General features: G+C 38.7%; 1 protein-coding gene across 1 annotated transcript in view; it reads left to right on the top strand.

Annotated features, from left to right (window-relative positions):
- Positions 1-1,149: 1,149 nt before the first annotated feature.
- Positions 1,150-16,246, top strand: part of LOC116716748 (exostosin-1b-like) — a 39,219-nt gene continuing 24,122 nt past the window's right edge. Inside the window, exon 1 of the mRNA XM_032557569.1 lies at positions 1,150-3,061. Within this exon, the coding sequence (XP_032413460.1) occupies positions 2,109-3,061 (953 nt within the window). The 5' untranslated portion in view covers positions 1,150-2,108. The remainder of the gene's footprint in view (positions 3,062-16,246) is intronic.

Here is a 16,246-nt window from a genome sequence, read left to right as displayed (position 1 = left end):
CCTCACAAGTCAGTCAATTTATAAGTAAAGACCACCTCTAAATAATTTAACCACAGTGTACATTTAAGCACAGTTCTTTCTATGTAAAGAGCCATGCTTGAGGGAGTTCTACACTGCATGTCTCCTTGAATGCATTTGTGATTGTGAAACAGGGTGGTTGCAGGGTCATGCTGCAGAAATGTCATTTTAAAAGAGGAACATGAAAGCCGGTTGATGGATGAAACTTATACAGGGTGATTGGTGACAGTTTCTTGAGAAATGCCACCTTAGATGAGCCGCTCCATCCACAAACAGAATATACTGGGTAAACAAAGAGATTTCATTCAAATTAATAAAAGAAATAACAATAATTGTGCTCACCTTACTTTGATGACACTCCTCATTTAACACATGTTAATAGCTAATGGTCTTATCATAGTGAAAGTAAGTGCACCTGCCAACATTTTGTCACACGACTTTAGTATAGATGTACAGCTAGAACTCAATAAATTAGACAAACCTCAAATTTCTAATGTAAAAGTAATGAAAATAGAAATTTAATTTGTGAGAAAACTGGTACAGTACATCAGCTAACAAGGGGTTTTTATAATACAGAAAAGCCCTTCTGTGGCATGGATGTGAACAGCCTCTGGCACTTCTGAGGTGTTAAGGAAGCTTGGGCCCTTTTTTCTCCCATCCACTCAATGTTCCTTTATTATGCATATGAATAGCACCTACTGAACAGCTTCTTTTGCTATTACATATTTGTGGGCTACCCTCCATAAGGAGAGCGTCAGTGGCTGTCAGATGGGCATTCAAATCAGAAATCTTTCCCTAATCTTGTGTGTATCCCTAAGCAATACACATACACTTTCTCTACTAAATCTCCTATCAAAATGAACAGAAATAGAGATATACATCAAATATATCTCTAAATATTTTTATTTTGGATCAAAACTGTTGAAATAATTTAACTTTTTTAAATTGTAAAATATTGTTATTTTTGATCATATTTTACAATTTCTATACTCTTGAGCCGTACCTGTACGTGTTTGAAAGTGAAGGAGTGTGGTGGAAGCCCCGCCCGCCTCGGATATGACGGCAGCCAATGGGAAGGCACCGTGCGCCGTGGCGGAACGTCATCTAATGGGCACTGGCGGTCACAGTAGTGGGACGGCCCAGCCGTGTTGAGCTGCTTGGCTCGTCTCGTTCGCCGCACTCCTGTTTGTGAGTGTATGAGCCACCACTTGAGCACTTTACATGACTGGAAAAATTAAGGTAGATGCTAATTTACCGGCTTCGAGGTAGAAGACACGTTTCCCATCCGAGGAAAGAGGTTGTTTTTATTGCGGAAGGAGACAGATTTGGTTTTGCTGCCTTTTCTTCCAGCCAGCGGCAGAGATCTCTGATACCGAGCGCTTAGCTAACAAGCTAACTGCAACTGTTTTCACATACAAGCTAGTATAGTTAGCTTGCTAACAGGCTAGCGAACGTCGGCTTTAGAAATGTATTGTCTCGGTTTATCTGTTGTAATGTTGGAACCGGCTACAGAGCCGTTATATGAACAAACTGGCGTAATATCTCCTATGAAATGTTGAATGTTTTAAAGCTCCTGTCCTAGTTTGGTTTATAATCTCCAGTGAAACCTTAAGACTGGAGTATAGACAATAGTTAACTGTCTGGGCAACAAGTCTAGCTCACTCTGCTGCTTTAACTCAATTATGTACTCGTATTTCATATTGTCGGTTAATATCCGGATAAGACAGAAACTATAGCTCGTGGCAAAAATAATCCTTGTGGCTCAGCAAAGGTGGCGTTACACAAAGAAAAGTAGAGTGCGACTTAGGATGTCCAGATTTGAGTCCATTCGGTAGTTTGGGAAAAGCTGTTGTCATTTTATCAGCAGCATCACGACCGACGAGGTGGATGGACATTAAAAATCGCCCACATGCGTTGGATCAGCTCCCGGACTTGTGAAAGGCAACTGAAGCAGGAGGAGGGAGACGAAAGCTCGCAGCCCTTGCAGCCCGGGGGAAGATGGCGGAGCGCTCCCACAGGAGGTGGTGAGACCCAAACTTCGCAACTTGTCGGATTCACAGACTCGCACCTTATTTCCGATCGCCGGACACATGCAGGCCAAAAAACGATACTTAATCCTGTTCTCCGCCGGCGCCTGTCTCATTCTGCTGTTGTGTTTCGGGGGTATACAAGTCCCGCTGTCCGGACGGGGTCCCAGCCGGCGTGATGACCGCAGCCTCGCCGGTTCTCACCCCGGGGCGCGGTGGCGGCGCCTCCAGGGATACCTGCAGTCTTTCAGCACCTTTGAGAAGGATCGGAGCGATGACCTCGGCGAACACATATCTCCTAGGCAAAAGAGGGACACCAACTCATTCCTGTACACTGGAAAACGATGCAGAATGGAGTCCTGCTTTGACTTCTCTCTGTGCCAGAGGAACGGATTTAAGGTTTACGTGTATCCGCAGCAGAAAGGAGAAAAGATCTCGGAGAGCTATCAAAACATTCTGACATCCATCGAGGGTTCCAGGTTTTACACGCCAGACCCAGCACAGGCCTGCCTGTTTGTCCTGAGCTTGGACACTTTGGATCGGGACCAGCTTTCACCTCAGTACGTGCACAACCTGAAGGCGAAAATCCAAAGCCTTCCTCTCTGGAACGAAGGCAAAAACCACATAATCTTCAATTTATATTCCGGCACATGGCCAGATTACACAGAAGATCTCGGCTTTGACATTGGCTTTGCCATGCTGGCCAAAGCCAGCATAAGTACAGAAAACTTCAGGCCTGAATTTGATGTTTCTATCCCCCTGTTTTCGAAGGAGCACCCCAGGACAGGTGGAGAGAGGGGCTATTTGAGACATAACACGATCCCCCCTTACAGGAAGTACGTGCTTGTTTTTAAGGGGAAGAGATATCTGACTGGAATAGGGTCAGACACAAGGAATGCTTTATACCATGTGCATAACTCACAGGACGTGGTCCTCCTCACCACCTGTAAGCACGGGAAGGACTGGCAGAAGCACAAGGATGCACGCTGCGATAAGGACAACGCAGAGTACGACAAGTGAGTATTTTTCTGTCATTAAGTTTTCAAATAATTTTAATTTACCTCCTCTTACAGTCTCATTTGGTGCTTTTAGAAAAACTTGCACTAAAATAGTCAGCTTGCTGATCGTGAAGGTTTGACTTAGGGGCGGACAATATGGACTTAGAATTTTATCGCTGATACTTTGTGATACTATTGTGATAACAATAAGGTATGTGATTAAAAAAATACATTTATTACTAACTTTTCTTTTTTAGTTAACTGTATGGCTGTGACTGCATAGCATTCATAGCACCACAGACACAAATATTGTTGTTGAAAAACTTTACTATTTGAAATGGGCTTAATCAAGACACCACATATTTAAAGAAAGTATGATTTATATCAGTAAGCTGCACACAGTAACTGGATTTAATCATGTTGCCAAATTTACTAACATTTATTGATGCCTTTATGGAACAAACGGTGGAAAAAATAGCAAAAATAACATTTCCAATGGCACTGACAGTTTTTTGTTAATTTATCATCAATAAGTGAAATTTATCAAAATAATAAATGAATCAAAAGTCTTCATGATAAACAATATGATAAATGCCCACCCCTGGTTTGACTTCATTTCTTTGCAGTAACAAATATTGTAAATGAACTAAACTGCTTAAAAGTATAAGCTAAAAAATAGCAAAATATGTGGTTTATTAATGTGCCCATAGTTATCTTTTCTGTATAATTTAGATTGCTTAAGACTATCTTTTAGTTTTTTGTTATAAGAAGAAAAAAAAAAACACTGACCAGGAATGTGCTAAAGATACTATCCCGCCACAAGGGTTTGCTGTTTATTCAGTTCCCCAATATTTGCTCACATCATTTACTCATTTATGGACCTTTAATGGAGGCCTGTGAGGCACTGATGAGAAAATTAATGTCAGCCAGAGGCACTGCAGTATTACAGCCATTTAGTCAATATGTCGATCTGTTGACTCAGCCATTGATAAGTCTGCTTCTGTGTTCTCTGTATCCTGACATTCCCATTATCTTTGTCATTTCTTGTACAAAAAATCTCTATTGTTAGAGATTTTATTGAGTTTATACTAATTTGTTACTTGCCTGTTCTGGTGATGCACAAGTGACTCCTTTAAATTAGCTTTTTTTTAGACCAATATAATCCTATGAGCAACCAGGATTGTTGTCTTTATTAAGAGAATACTCCATAGAACAGAAATGCAGCTCTGGAATCATCTCCTGGTGTCAGCCAGGTCATTTTCTGAGCTCAAATCTGATGAACAGTGGGACAGTGGACAGTGGGATTCAGGTTTTGTCGGCCAGGGCTGTGCCGTGTTTTTACTGGTGGTGTTTGATTGGAGATCTTTGGACTGGATTAGCAGTGACAAAGCTCTGGTGCCAGTTAGGGGAAGCCACTCTGGCTTCTGTTTGCTCAATCATTTCCCAGACAAGCCCAATCGCATTAGCCAGGAATGCACTGCCTCTGACCAGTGTCCTGTTTGACCCCAACATGTTGGGGGGGGCCAAAAGGTAATGACTTGTCTTTTGACTTTATGCTATATTTTTATTTTTTGTTTGATACCAGTGCCCTTTAATTGCAGTATTTATACAGGAAATGGGTAGAGACAGAAGGGGAGAGCAGCAAATACCAGGACTGGGAATCAAACTCCCATTTTCTTTTTCTTTTTTAAAAAAAAAAAAAGAATTTTCATCACTTTATCCCCACCAATGGTTCCTGGGCTTATAAGACATAAAATATCTGATCTGTGTATCACTGAGTGAGGACTAATTGCTCCCTGCTGAGTGACCAGAGAGGGATTTCATGTAGAAATATTATCTATAACTCAGATGACAATTCATTTTATTAAGAAGCATTGGGGGCAAATAAGATATGAATTTCTAATGTGTGACAATTCCAGCTTAATTACATTGTTTAGCAAGAGTAAGTGCTTCTTACTCAATGTGCCTTCTTTAAACCCAACTAGTGGTTTTACTTTGATTCTCAATGCGATGTTAGGTCTTTAAAACGTACCAAATTGTTTATATCGTTTTGTGTCAAGACTCTTTCTGCCAGAGCTCCATCTATAAAATGACAAAATTCACACAGACTCTGATCGCCACGAGCATGCTTGATGTCTAAAGTTTAAAGTGTGTAAATGGCATTTTGACATACACACCAGCAGTGTCCTGAATCCCGACTTGAAAGTAAAAGCCCATTTGCCATCTCCTCAAACTGCTCCATCTGAACTCTGTTTTGACAGTATCAGGTGTCCATGTTTTCTGAATCACCGCACTCTGCAAATGTGACTATTGGATATTGCCAAGCTTTGTGTTTATATCTACTTACATTCTTTGGACCTTTGATACCAATGTTGGAAGCGGTGGTCCTCTTGTTGGGTGACCTCTACCCCAGATTGTCCAGAGCACATGACGCATGGCGTCATTGATTATTTAACAGTGACTTGAACAAACCGCAGTTCTGCATCTAGCTTTACAGGAAATGGCCGATGCAAACATATGGATCTGAAGTCTTTAGGCAGACAGGGAATCTTATTCACGTCATAGCAAGAGCTGCAGCTGTTGCCTGTTTTTGTTAAAGGGATACTATTGGATAGTTCCTTCATTAATCAAGTAATTGAATAAATGTGTAGAACTAAAAAAACAGGTTCCCAACCAGTTTTTTATTTTTTTTCGACTTAAACCTACAAAGAGCTCTTTCTCACTTTTTCTGCTTCACACACATCCCAGCCTACCAACTCTTTCCAGGAAATTTTCTTTGTAGTGTTTGTTGTGCGTGACTGCAACAATGTGGTCGCCGATACTTCATTATGTTTTTGACATAATCAATCATGACACCGTTATTTTGAGTTGGAATATAGAAGGCCACCGACTTATGATTGTTTTTCTAAAAACAAATGCAAACATTGTTAAAACTGGTCTTAATCTCCACTCCACTCCACTTGTTGGGTGTTGGAAAAATGAATTGTTGCATTTGAGGCGACCACTGACGGATTCTCATTTAGTGTATTTCCATCTTACTTTATTAATAATTTAGGGTTTGACATCTGCCTGTTGCTTCAAGGATAAACACCACTTTGTAGTTTTTATATTTGATATTGTGCTGTTATGCTAAACTTATGTATGACACACTTTTCTCTAAATTAGTCATTACAAATTTGGCACTGTTGTGTTTTTTTTTTTTTTCTTTACATTTTTATGTTTTGCGACTGCACCTTTGACAACGTTATTCAGTTCTATGCAATAAACAAATATTTTACCTTAAGTCATTCAGTGCATCATTTCAGCTTGATATGTTTTTATGTCCAATTTTCTATAAACATAAATAGTTTAGTGTAATCCTACATTTTAACGGATTTAGATCGGAGTTCCTGTGTTCTAGTCTTACTTTAAGTGGAGATCAGATGTAGAACGACCTAAATCTGTATCATATTTTTTTCCCACCATTTGATTCATTAATTTTTTTCTGTGAGGGTTTTGGTTGTAACAGAGTTGCTGCGGCCTGTTATACGGCCGTCTGGGCCCGACAGTGCAGTCTGGCATCTAACTGGGTGGAAGTAATTGTTTCTGTGCCTGGCTGTGGTCTTTTGTGCAACTAATCCCTCTTATCCTCTCACAGTGCAAAAAAAGGAAGTTATGATAGAGTCAATGTAAGCCCTCACAATAATTACCATGTCAAATTCATGTCAGTTTTCAATCGAGACTTTGATGCACCATAGATTGACTGGTTGTTACTACATAAAGATACCACACAGTGCTCCCCATACTGCTTAAAGCTATCTGGGAATTATTTTATTCTTTGCTATTCATTGCAATTAAGTTACCAGCAGTTGAAGTACAAAATTCAGTCTCCTCAATATGATTTGTGCAAACCTATTAAGACCCTGATCTGCTTGTTTACATCTCTGCCAGCATCTCTTGCGAAGGGTTAGTCAACGGTTTCCTTCCCTCATCTCCCTGTACTTGTATATTTGTACTCCGCCTCTGTGCACAAGCCAGTAATGCTGCTGGGAGAGAAGAGGAGAGAGATTGCTGGGAGAACCAGCAGGAGGCAGATCAGATGCAATTTTAACCTCAGACTGAAAGCCCTCTCACAGCTTGTTTCCAATTAGGAGGCACTACCAAGTGCAAGAGCATGTATGGGATAAAGTGAAAGATTGGGGGTTGGGGGGAAGCTTAGTCTCAGAAGACTGAGATGCAAGTGGAAGTTGGGGAGGAAAATGGAAGCACAAAGGAAACAAGCCCTCTCAGAAGTGACGAGATAGATTGAAAATAAAAGGCAGAAAAGAGGGAAAACACATGGCCATCTATTCAGCCGTATGAGGTGAGTGCAATAGCTGGCAGGCTGCTGACGTTAGTCTGCTAGGTGTATTTATAGCCTTGGAGGATTTTTAATCCTCAGTATTGGCCAAAGCCCCTGGCAGAGGGCTGCTAGCCAACCTGATGCGGGCTTTACAAGCTTGGGGAAAATGATAATCCATGGGGGAGGATAGCTGATCTAAGTTCCTGCACATGAACTATATCTGACTTTTTTCCCATTAATCTTAACTATATTTCCAACACATTGGATCAATGATTTTTTTTTCTTCAATTTTTCCCCCAATTGTTTTTTTAAGTAATTGTAATGTACTTGGTCATTTTGTCAGAATTTTTCAGTGGCTTTCCTCCTTTAAACCTGATCTGTGTGGCTGTCAAAAGTCAAAGGATAGTATTTAAACACAATTGAGACCCATCCATTAATTTGTTCCAGTCTCTTCAGCCAATAAGATCATCTTCTAAATGCTTGTTTCTATGCAATCTTTTGTCAGATTAGCTGTAAAATGACCCCTTCAGTCAACAGTCATTAATTACTACTTTAGCTTGGCCCTTCCAGCTACTGTCCTATATATCTTTGCTATGCTTCCAATAACCCCACCAGCTGCCTCTTCTATGTAGAGCTAAATGATACAGCGTGCAGAGAAGACACCTGGTAAACCACAAAACCACTCTACACAGACCAGACATTTGTTTTTAATAAACCTATATTGGTACACTGCCCAGCCTCTGGAACGATCAGTACTTTTGGTTACTTGTAAAGTTTGCCTTTTACTGGGGATACACTTTTCCAGTGACCCTTTTTGGAAGTCTATAGTAAGGATATTGTTTGGATCTTGGAAGAAATTTTCAAAAATCATTTTGTAGAACTGGTATTATTAACATGTTACCAGTTGTTTGAAGTGTTGTTAATAATTAAGATACATCAATTTAAGTGGCAACTGAAGTTCATGACCACCTGGAATGAAGAAGAAACAGATGATTAGGTAATAAGCTTGATTTGCACAAGGCTTTCTCACCAAGCAAATTCCGCTTGGTTTTCAGCTTTTATCTGAATGTTTTCAGTATTTCTCTTGTGACGGAAGTTGGTAACCACCAGACCATACCAATGGCACTTGTTTTCTGTCATTCTTTTTCTATTACTCAGTGAACATTTCATAATCTTTCCTTATCTTTAACAGTGGCTGTATTTCTTTGTAATTGGACTCTATTACAAGTGAATTTGAGTGAAATTTAAGAGTTACAGGAACTTCTATTTATGAGGTAAATATTGAAGTGGTAAATGGCTTTAAGGGTTGCCATGATAAGATTTTTTTTTTAAATGTCATGGCAAAATTGTTTTCAGTCATTATGACAGTGTAAAAATGCGGTTTTTATGATTATCCATCAAATTCAGTGCCTAAGGGAGTTCACTGCAGACAAGAGCAAAGGACAGTGCAAAAACAGTGGTGATATTTAAAACAAGACGTGCCAAGGATTAATTTTTTTGTCATATTTTAAACTTTGCAACTCCTCAATAAAAGCTACTCTATAGCTTCCTATTGGCTCTTATGTTTTTAAATTTATTTGTTTTAAAACTGGATGTGTGCAGTTTACGCGATGGTCTGGTTTGTCTCTTTAAACTGTTGCTGGCTTGCCTGATTTTTTGGATTAAAGGTATTAGTAGGTGAGGGGCTGCTTGTTACTCGGCAAGTCGGCCAATGTGGTTTACTGGGGGGACTGTCTGTAATTTGCTTGTGACATCATTTATTAGGGTTGTTGTCAAATTCTTTAACTTTGTTAATCTCTTGTACAGGGAATGTTATCTTTTTATTTTTCCAAGGCAGAACTTTATAGTTAAAAGCTGAGATGATGTAAAACGGCTTTTATCTCTGTACTTTTTATGACAAGAAGATATAAGACTGTCAAATTCAAAGACGGCAGCCATGCCAACATTGTTTGAAAATAAGCAGGTTGAGGTGTAGGAACGGAGGAGTAATTTTTTAAAGACAGGTTTCCTAAAACTGGTGCACAAGGTACCGTGGTCTGGCTCAGTGTCATGACGATGGGAGTAAAGGAATTAGCTGATGTGTCTAGAATAAAATTGGCCAACCTCCCAAAGTAAAATGCCTTTAGTGGCATTAATGAAGGGCTCAAAATGATAGATTTATTAATATTTCATAGCTTACTCCACCATCATTATCAGAAGTGCTGCAAGTGGAGCCTTTAAGGTCAAAGATGTAGTTTAATGGCGCTGACTCATCAGCGAATCATTGAAGTAGTGCTTAGCTGGCCATGTACGACGAAGTGTGATGTGAGTGCTACATGCAGAACCGAGGACCGACTCAAAGGCAAAGCTTGTAGGATTGTAATCCCTCAGTTGCCATGGTAGAGGAGATGGCACAGAGATAAAACTTGGTGCTACGAAAGTTGATGTCAATTAGTTTTTAGTCACTATCTCTGTTGATTGTCAAAAATAGTTGGAAAACATCATTATTCCGTTGTCGCACTGTTCTGCCTTGGAAACTGTACCAGGCAGTCAGAGAAATAAGCAGCCACTCTGTTGGTCACTCTTGGCCGAGTTGTGGTTTTAAATCCTCAGATAAAACCAGCACACAAATATGTCCACACACATATTTGGTATCTTTTGCTGTCCTCCTTGTGCAGCACTTTGTCAGATAAGGGCTTTAACCAACACGGTGTGAGGAAGGTAATCTCTAGCACAAATGATCACCTTGAATATATCATGGCTGGATATCTTCATTTGTCCTTCACTGATGCAGTTTTCACCTAAACGTCATGTTTAGCTTTATCTCTAGGGAAAAAACCACACACCTATCTCTATCACTGAATGGTGTTCGTTGCTATGACTCACACAGTTTGATAGCGATTCAGGCTGCAGCAGTCGTGACAATAGATTTCATTATCAATTGATAAAATCTAGTTCCAGGTCAGTGCGTGAGATAATATAAAGGCATTCAGCTACCCTATGGAGTAATGCTGTACTGTGTATGGTGTGATCTTCAAACCTTGTGCTTGTCTGGCACATTGAGTTTATGAAGGATGTGCAGTGGATATGCTGTGCTAGCCATGTACTGCTGCATTGGATGACATCAATAAACCTGCAATATATCTGAAAGTGGAGATCATGTCCAGTGGATGTTTTTTGTGACTATTTGTAGGAATGTAAGGTTGTAGTAGTAACACTAACAAGAGTCCCATGGGTTTATTAATGTCCTGCTTTTGAAGCATCTTTTGGCTTCAAACCTCAATATTTAGTGTGTATGTTGGTACAGTAAACAGCCCACATCTGACTGGTTACCAAGGAATATTGTGCCACAATGGTTATCCATTAATATTGATGCATAGAAATGGACTGAATCACAGAAAGGCACATTTTGACTGTGGCAGGGTTAAAAGTTGGTCGGTTGTTTTATGTAACTGTGGCAATGATTTAAGGGGTTAAAAAAAATCTATTAATTTCTTTAAAATTTTGAGGCAGTGTCTGCTAAACAGTCATTTTGAGAGGCGTTTGTTGTGTTTTGTATGTGAAGACCTAAACAAGAGTGAATAAACATTTTCAGAATTTAGAGAATGTCTTCAATAATCAAACCTATTCCTGAGAAAACTACATGTATTTATCATTTTAATAAAGTAAAACTGAGTGTAAAAAGCTTTCTAATGCCTTGATACTGGAAACTGATCTGTTGTGTACATTCTTAATCATTAAAACTTATAAATATTAAAAGTCTTGCTGATTAAGCAAGACCTATATCAATATATTGACAATAAAATCACTGACTCATTCTGATGTCTTCCTTGTACCGTTGTCTTCAGGCTTTTGATTAATAATTTGAAAAGTTTCTGAAGTGGCTACAACAGCAAAAAATGTTGAACTTTCCCAAAATACTGTTAATATTTTTAAAGAGCTTTTATAACACACCTAACACATCCTCTCCTCTCCCTCCCTATCTTCTATATTGAGGAGCGTTGCCAACATATTATCAAAGTGCCACCGATTTCTGCTAGCTCCTGCAATTTGTTCACATTGTATGGGAAAACGGCAGCATTTTTCACTTTATCTATCATCATCTGTGCAGCCTCCACCCTGTAATCTCGCTTTCTGCCACTGAAGCAGTTGGGCTTCCCTCTCTGTGGTCTCGTAATTGCGCAGTAATAATCTTTTCCCTCTTGAGAGTTACAAGACTGTGTTTACACTTCACTTTTGGCAGCTCGACTTGGCAAGACACTAATTTACACTTTCTGCCGCAAAATGAAGCTCCTCTTTGGATTAGTTTTGCTGCCTTGCCAGAGCATTAGAGGCATCACAGTTATCTATGGGTTTGATGGGCTTCTCAAAATGTTCTTTTGTATCTGTGATGAAATAAAAATGGTATTTATGCACAAGTTTATAAGTGTTTTTTTATGTCCATAGAAAATGAGGTGTACACCCCTTCTTTAGAAGTAAAACTTCCCTGAAAGGTTAAACAAATTTTCTTTTCTACATTTTGACAGATGAAAGCTGAAATCATTTAAGCTAAATAGCCTTATGTTTTATGTCTGAGTCATACAAAAACATCTCTTTTCTGTTTTTTCATGGTACAACTCTCCAATCCTATTTATTTATTTTTTTTAAATTGGCTTGCTACAAAGCTAGAGTGATGTGTGTTAAGCAGCGGAGTGCAGGCTAGCTAATCTAGACAGCTAAATAAACAACTAATATCAGCTGTTTTCATGTCCCTCACCAAAACTATTATGGAAATCTGCACTCTTTCATTGAGGAAAAAAAAAATCTTCACTAGAACCAGTCACATTTGTTAACGTACAAATATAAAATTAATGCCAAAGCACTCCGTGTTGCATATTTTCCAGAAAATAATCACAAAATATTACAAAGGAAAGTTAATCCAGAGAAATCCCATCCCTTGCAGCTCGGCATTAGCTTTATTCATGTCCCTTCAATGGGTATCGGCTCAGACGCAGCCTGCAGGTTTGATGCTGCGTTGATAGCAGACTCGGCTGATAACGCCCCATCGTCTGATCTAAGATGGGTCCGTCTCCCTGACCATCCTTTTTGTCTTGCTGTTTTCATTAGATGAGGAAGACCGTCTCTGTGGAGGCTGACTGGAATGAGATTTTCTGATCAATGAACAAAAGAAAAACTAATTAGAAGCCGTCCACACATCAATATGTTGCTGTTTATGGTTAGAAATACATTTCACTTTATTTGTTTTTTCTTTCTCCCCGTCTCCGCCGATAAATTTTCAAATGTTTTACATGAATCTATATATGTGTTATTTCTTCTGTTTTCCTAGTTGTTGATATTCTTGTTGCCTTTATGCTACATCATTCTTTGCATCCCGCCACCTTCTTTTCTTGTCCTTTCCATTATACATGCAGGATATTTCTTTTTCTGTGTGGCTTCCCTCTGTCATTGAATCTAAATTTTTCATTATGGACCATTACAGCCGTTTATCTCTTGCTCCATCCATCTTTCATCCAACCTCCGAGCTTTAAGGAACGTGACCTGGACAGATACGTTTCTGCACTTCTAAATAACCTCTGGACTTTGCTCTTCAAGTTCCACTCAGACATAAACTTGTGAGATATTTAGAAAGACTTCAGGGTTATTCCCCCCCTCTAAATTTTGTCATTCCCAAATTCATATGCTAAGTTTCAACCTTTTATATACCGTACTTTAGCAATTGTGTAAAAGTGATTGATTAGTTGTACAATATCTCTGTGGGCTCTGTGAAGGGGGAAAGGATTTTTCTTTTTTCTGGTTTATAGAGGGAGCTTAAAATGGATGGAGATTTGAAAGCAAAGAATAAAGTAGAGAGATAAAAGACTCAAAGAATAATATTCCAGTGCATTAACCTCAGGTAGGGTAATGTGGTTCTGATGTAGACCCTGTCTGTGTGTTGATAAATGTTTTATGAAGCTCTCTTTGAACTCATTAACCACAGGGAGATGAGTACTGTAAGTCCAAGGTACCTTGAGGAAATGAGTGGAGTTTTTTTTGTTAGTTTTTTTCTTTTCACTAAAGCTATTTTGGTACTACCCTACTCTTCTGATTTGACTCTGGGTAATGCTTTTTTCAACCTCTTAGCAGTGATTGGAAAAGTTTAAGAATATCGGAATTCAAACATCAAAAAGGAGCTACAGTATTTCCCAAACACTACACTTTAGATTTATACTTGGGATGAAGTGGTCCTTAAAACTGGCAAAGCATTGAAATTAACTGTTGTCTGGATCTCCAGACAAAAAAATGTAATAATCTACAAGAGTCACAGTTTTTAAGATTGTTTGAACAAGAATCATTACTGACATATTGTTATACCAAACTAAGAAAATCAGAAGCCAGTTGCAGCATTTTTGTTTCATGATTTATGGAATCAAAAGATAAGATTGGAATTTCAAGGTTAACATTTTCTACTTGAAATGCCCTGAATGTCTTAAAAACTATAGAAAAAAAAATTGTAATTTGCATCTGGAAAAGTATGTTTTCCAATGGAAAAATGAGTCGGAACTTTTTATAGGTTCATCAACATGATTCACTGTTTTCTTTAAACCATAGCTGTTCTGCCATACAATGCGAATAATGAAGTCATTTTATAAAATGCCAAAGAAAAAAAAATCCCATAGCTGCAGGTGAAACAGCCATGATTAAGTACACCATTAAGACAAAATAGTAGAGTGAACCTCATTACGATGGCCTTATTCATTAATCTGTGACATGGCACCTTCAGGCTACCGACTATTTTAAGCATCGTAGCAGGCGCAGTCATTCTTACCGTTAAAGATTATATTCTCCCATGTCTAAAACGAGAAGCTTTCAGCTGGATTATATTGCCAGACCTAGTCTCCCAGTGTAATTTGAATCCTGACAACAACTGAGCTTCCTATAGGAGGAATCCAGGACTCTGCAAGCCCTATAAAACCGTGGCTCGTGTATCACGTTTCCACATTTTTCAGGAATCGCTGCCCACAGTTACCTGATGCTCTTTCTGATTTTGAAAGACGGGACCAAACCAGAACGGAGACCTTTCTATTTGCTAGCACTAGCTCTGAAAAATAGTCTTGTGGTGACTTGTAAATTAAAGAAGTGCTCAAATTGGTTTGAAAAGGAAGTACAGGTTTTACCTCAGAGTTTGTTGGATTTGATTTCCGGCTCCAACAGCTACATCAATGGGGATTCTTGAATAATTTAAGTTGCTCTGATGCAGGCTTGGACTAAAATAAAGCTCTATCCGTGTGTTTGAGTTGTGACATTCTCGCCAGAGATGCCTCCCGGCTTTTCTCAACTTGGATCCAGTGTATATTTCTCAGCTGCTGTTTTCCCCTTCCTTCCCTTCCTAATCTATTGACGCTCACTTTCACTTGGTGGCTTTCAGCCTGAAATTCCTCTGGCTTAAGCTTGTGTTCCTGGCAACAGCCTATCAATGTAGCGTAACTGTGACAGTAAAGAGGGAGCATAAAATTAAATGTGAAGTCACTCTGAAATAATAGGGGGAAGGAGAGAGAGGAAGCTGGTTTTAGAGCTGCTATAATTTTCCTTTCGGGAACTAAGTTCATCTTGGAAAGTTATTCTTTGTTTACGATTTATGAGAGTTGTCATTTTAGATAAACGCACCATACTTCATTTGTACATTGTGTACAATATCAAAGAATAGGCATGTTAAACTAAGGTCTGGTAAGATACGAAAAAATGACTAAATCGTACTGGCGTCCTGTAGCTAATACACATCTGACAAGTGGAATGAAAGTAATTTTGCAAAAAAGAAAAAAAAAGCTGGGTTCTTGTAAGATTTGAAGGATCAGAGCTGTGGACAGAGCTGTTGCAAAAATGATTCTCATTTGTTCCTGATTACATTCATATATGTTGCAGATTAAGTGATTATTAAGTGAACTGAAATGATCAGGACTTGCCTGAGATGTACAAGTAGATTTGAGGAGCATAAATCGCCAACACATTTTAACTGTGCTCCTTACTTTTAGCGTTTCTGAAACTCATCACAGGCTGGGAGATGATTATTACCAGTGTTGCTGTGGTTAATATTATGCTCTTTCCGACCTATTTTTATTTCTATATTTAAGTAAAAATGTCACCATGGATGAAAGGTAGTGATGTCTGTTGCTTCTTTGTTTTTAAATGGGCATTTTAATGGTGATTAAAAGCGGTGCACCGATCAGAAAATATCGGGCCAATCTCTGATTTAAATAAATAAATAAATACATTTTTCAACTTTGCGTTGCCAAGTCTGATTTCTCTCTTAGAGGGAGAATATAGAAATCTATAAGAACAGCATTGAAAATATTTATGGTCTTCCTGTTGGCGATCAAATATTTATACTAGAGGCAGAAACATCATGCTGTTTTGTGAGAAAACTGTTGGTGTAAAGCAATTTTTTACTATGGTTGTGGAACAGATGTCGCAGTTTTCAGTGTTTGAGATGCCTTTCTGCATTAAGACAAAGAAAAGTAAATTATTAGGCGGACTTTCTTACTGTAGACTGAAGCTGTAATTTCGCTATTTGATTCAGGATCGTTTGACCATGATGAGTTGACGGGGAGTAAAGAACGGGTTGCTTTTGACAGCATCATACATCCCAATTCTTTGTTTGATGTTTTTTTAAACACCATATTGAAGCGGTTATCTCTTTTTTTTCTTCCTTCATTAATGGCATCCACACTGAAGAGTGTTTTAAAAAAAACATGAATCTTATCGCAGTGACAACAGTGCATTTGTAAGCATTTTGATGATTAAAAAATGTTCAGATCTTACAGTTTATGACCGTTTGGTTTATTATCTGAGCTAATCAAAAATACAGTTTATTTGAACAAAGACAAACTTGTGATTGAATCATTTCGGGTTATTTTCTTCTCTTTGAA

This window comes from Xiphophorus hellerii, chromosome 3 (genome assembly GCF_003331165.1).
Source record: "Xiphophorus hellerii strain 12219 chromosome 3, Xiphophorus_hellerii-4.1, whole genome shotgun sequence".
Taxonomy (NCBI): Eukaryota; Metazoa; Chordata; class Actinopteri; order Cyprinodontiformes; family Poeciliidae; genus Xiphophorus; species Xiphophorus hellerii.
This window is presented reverse-complemented; position numbering and strand designations above follow the sequence as displayed.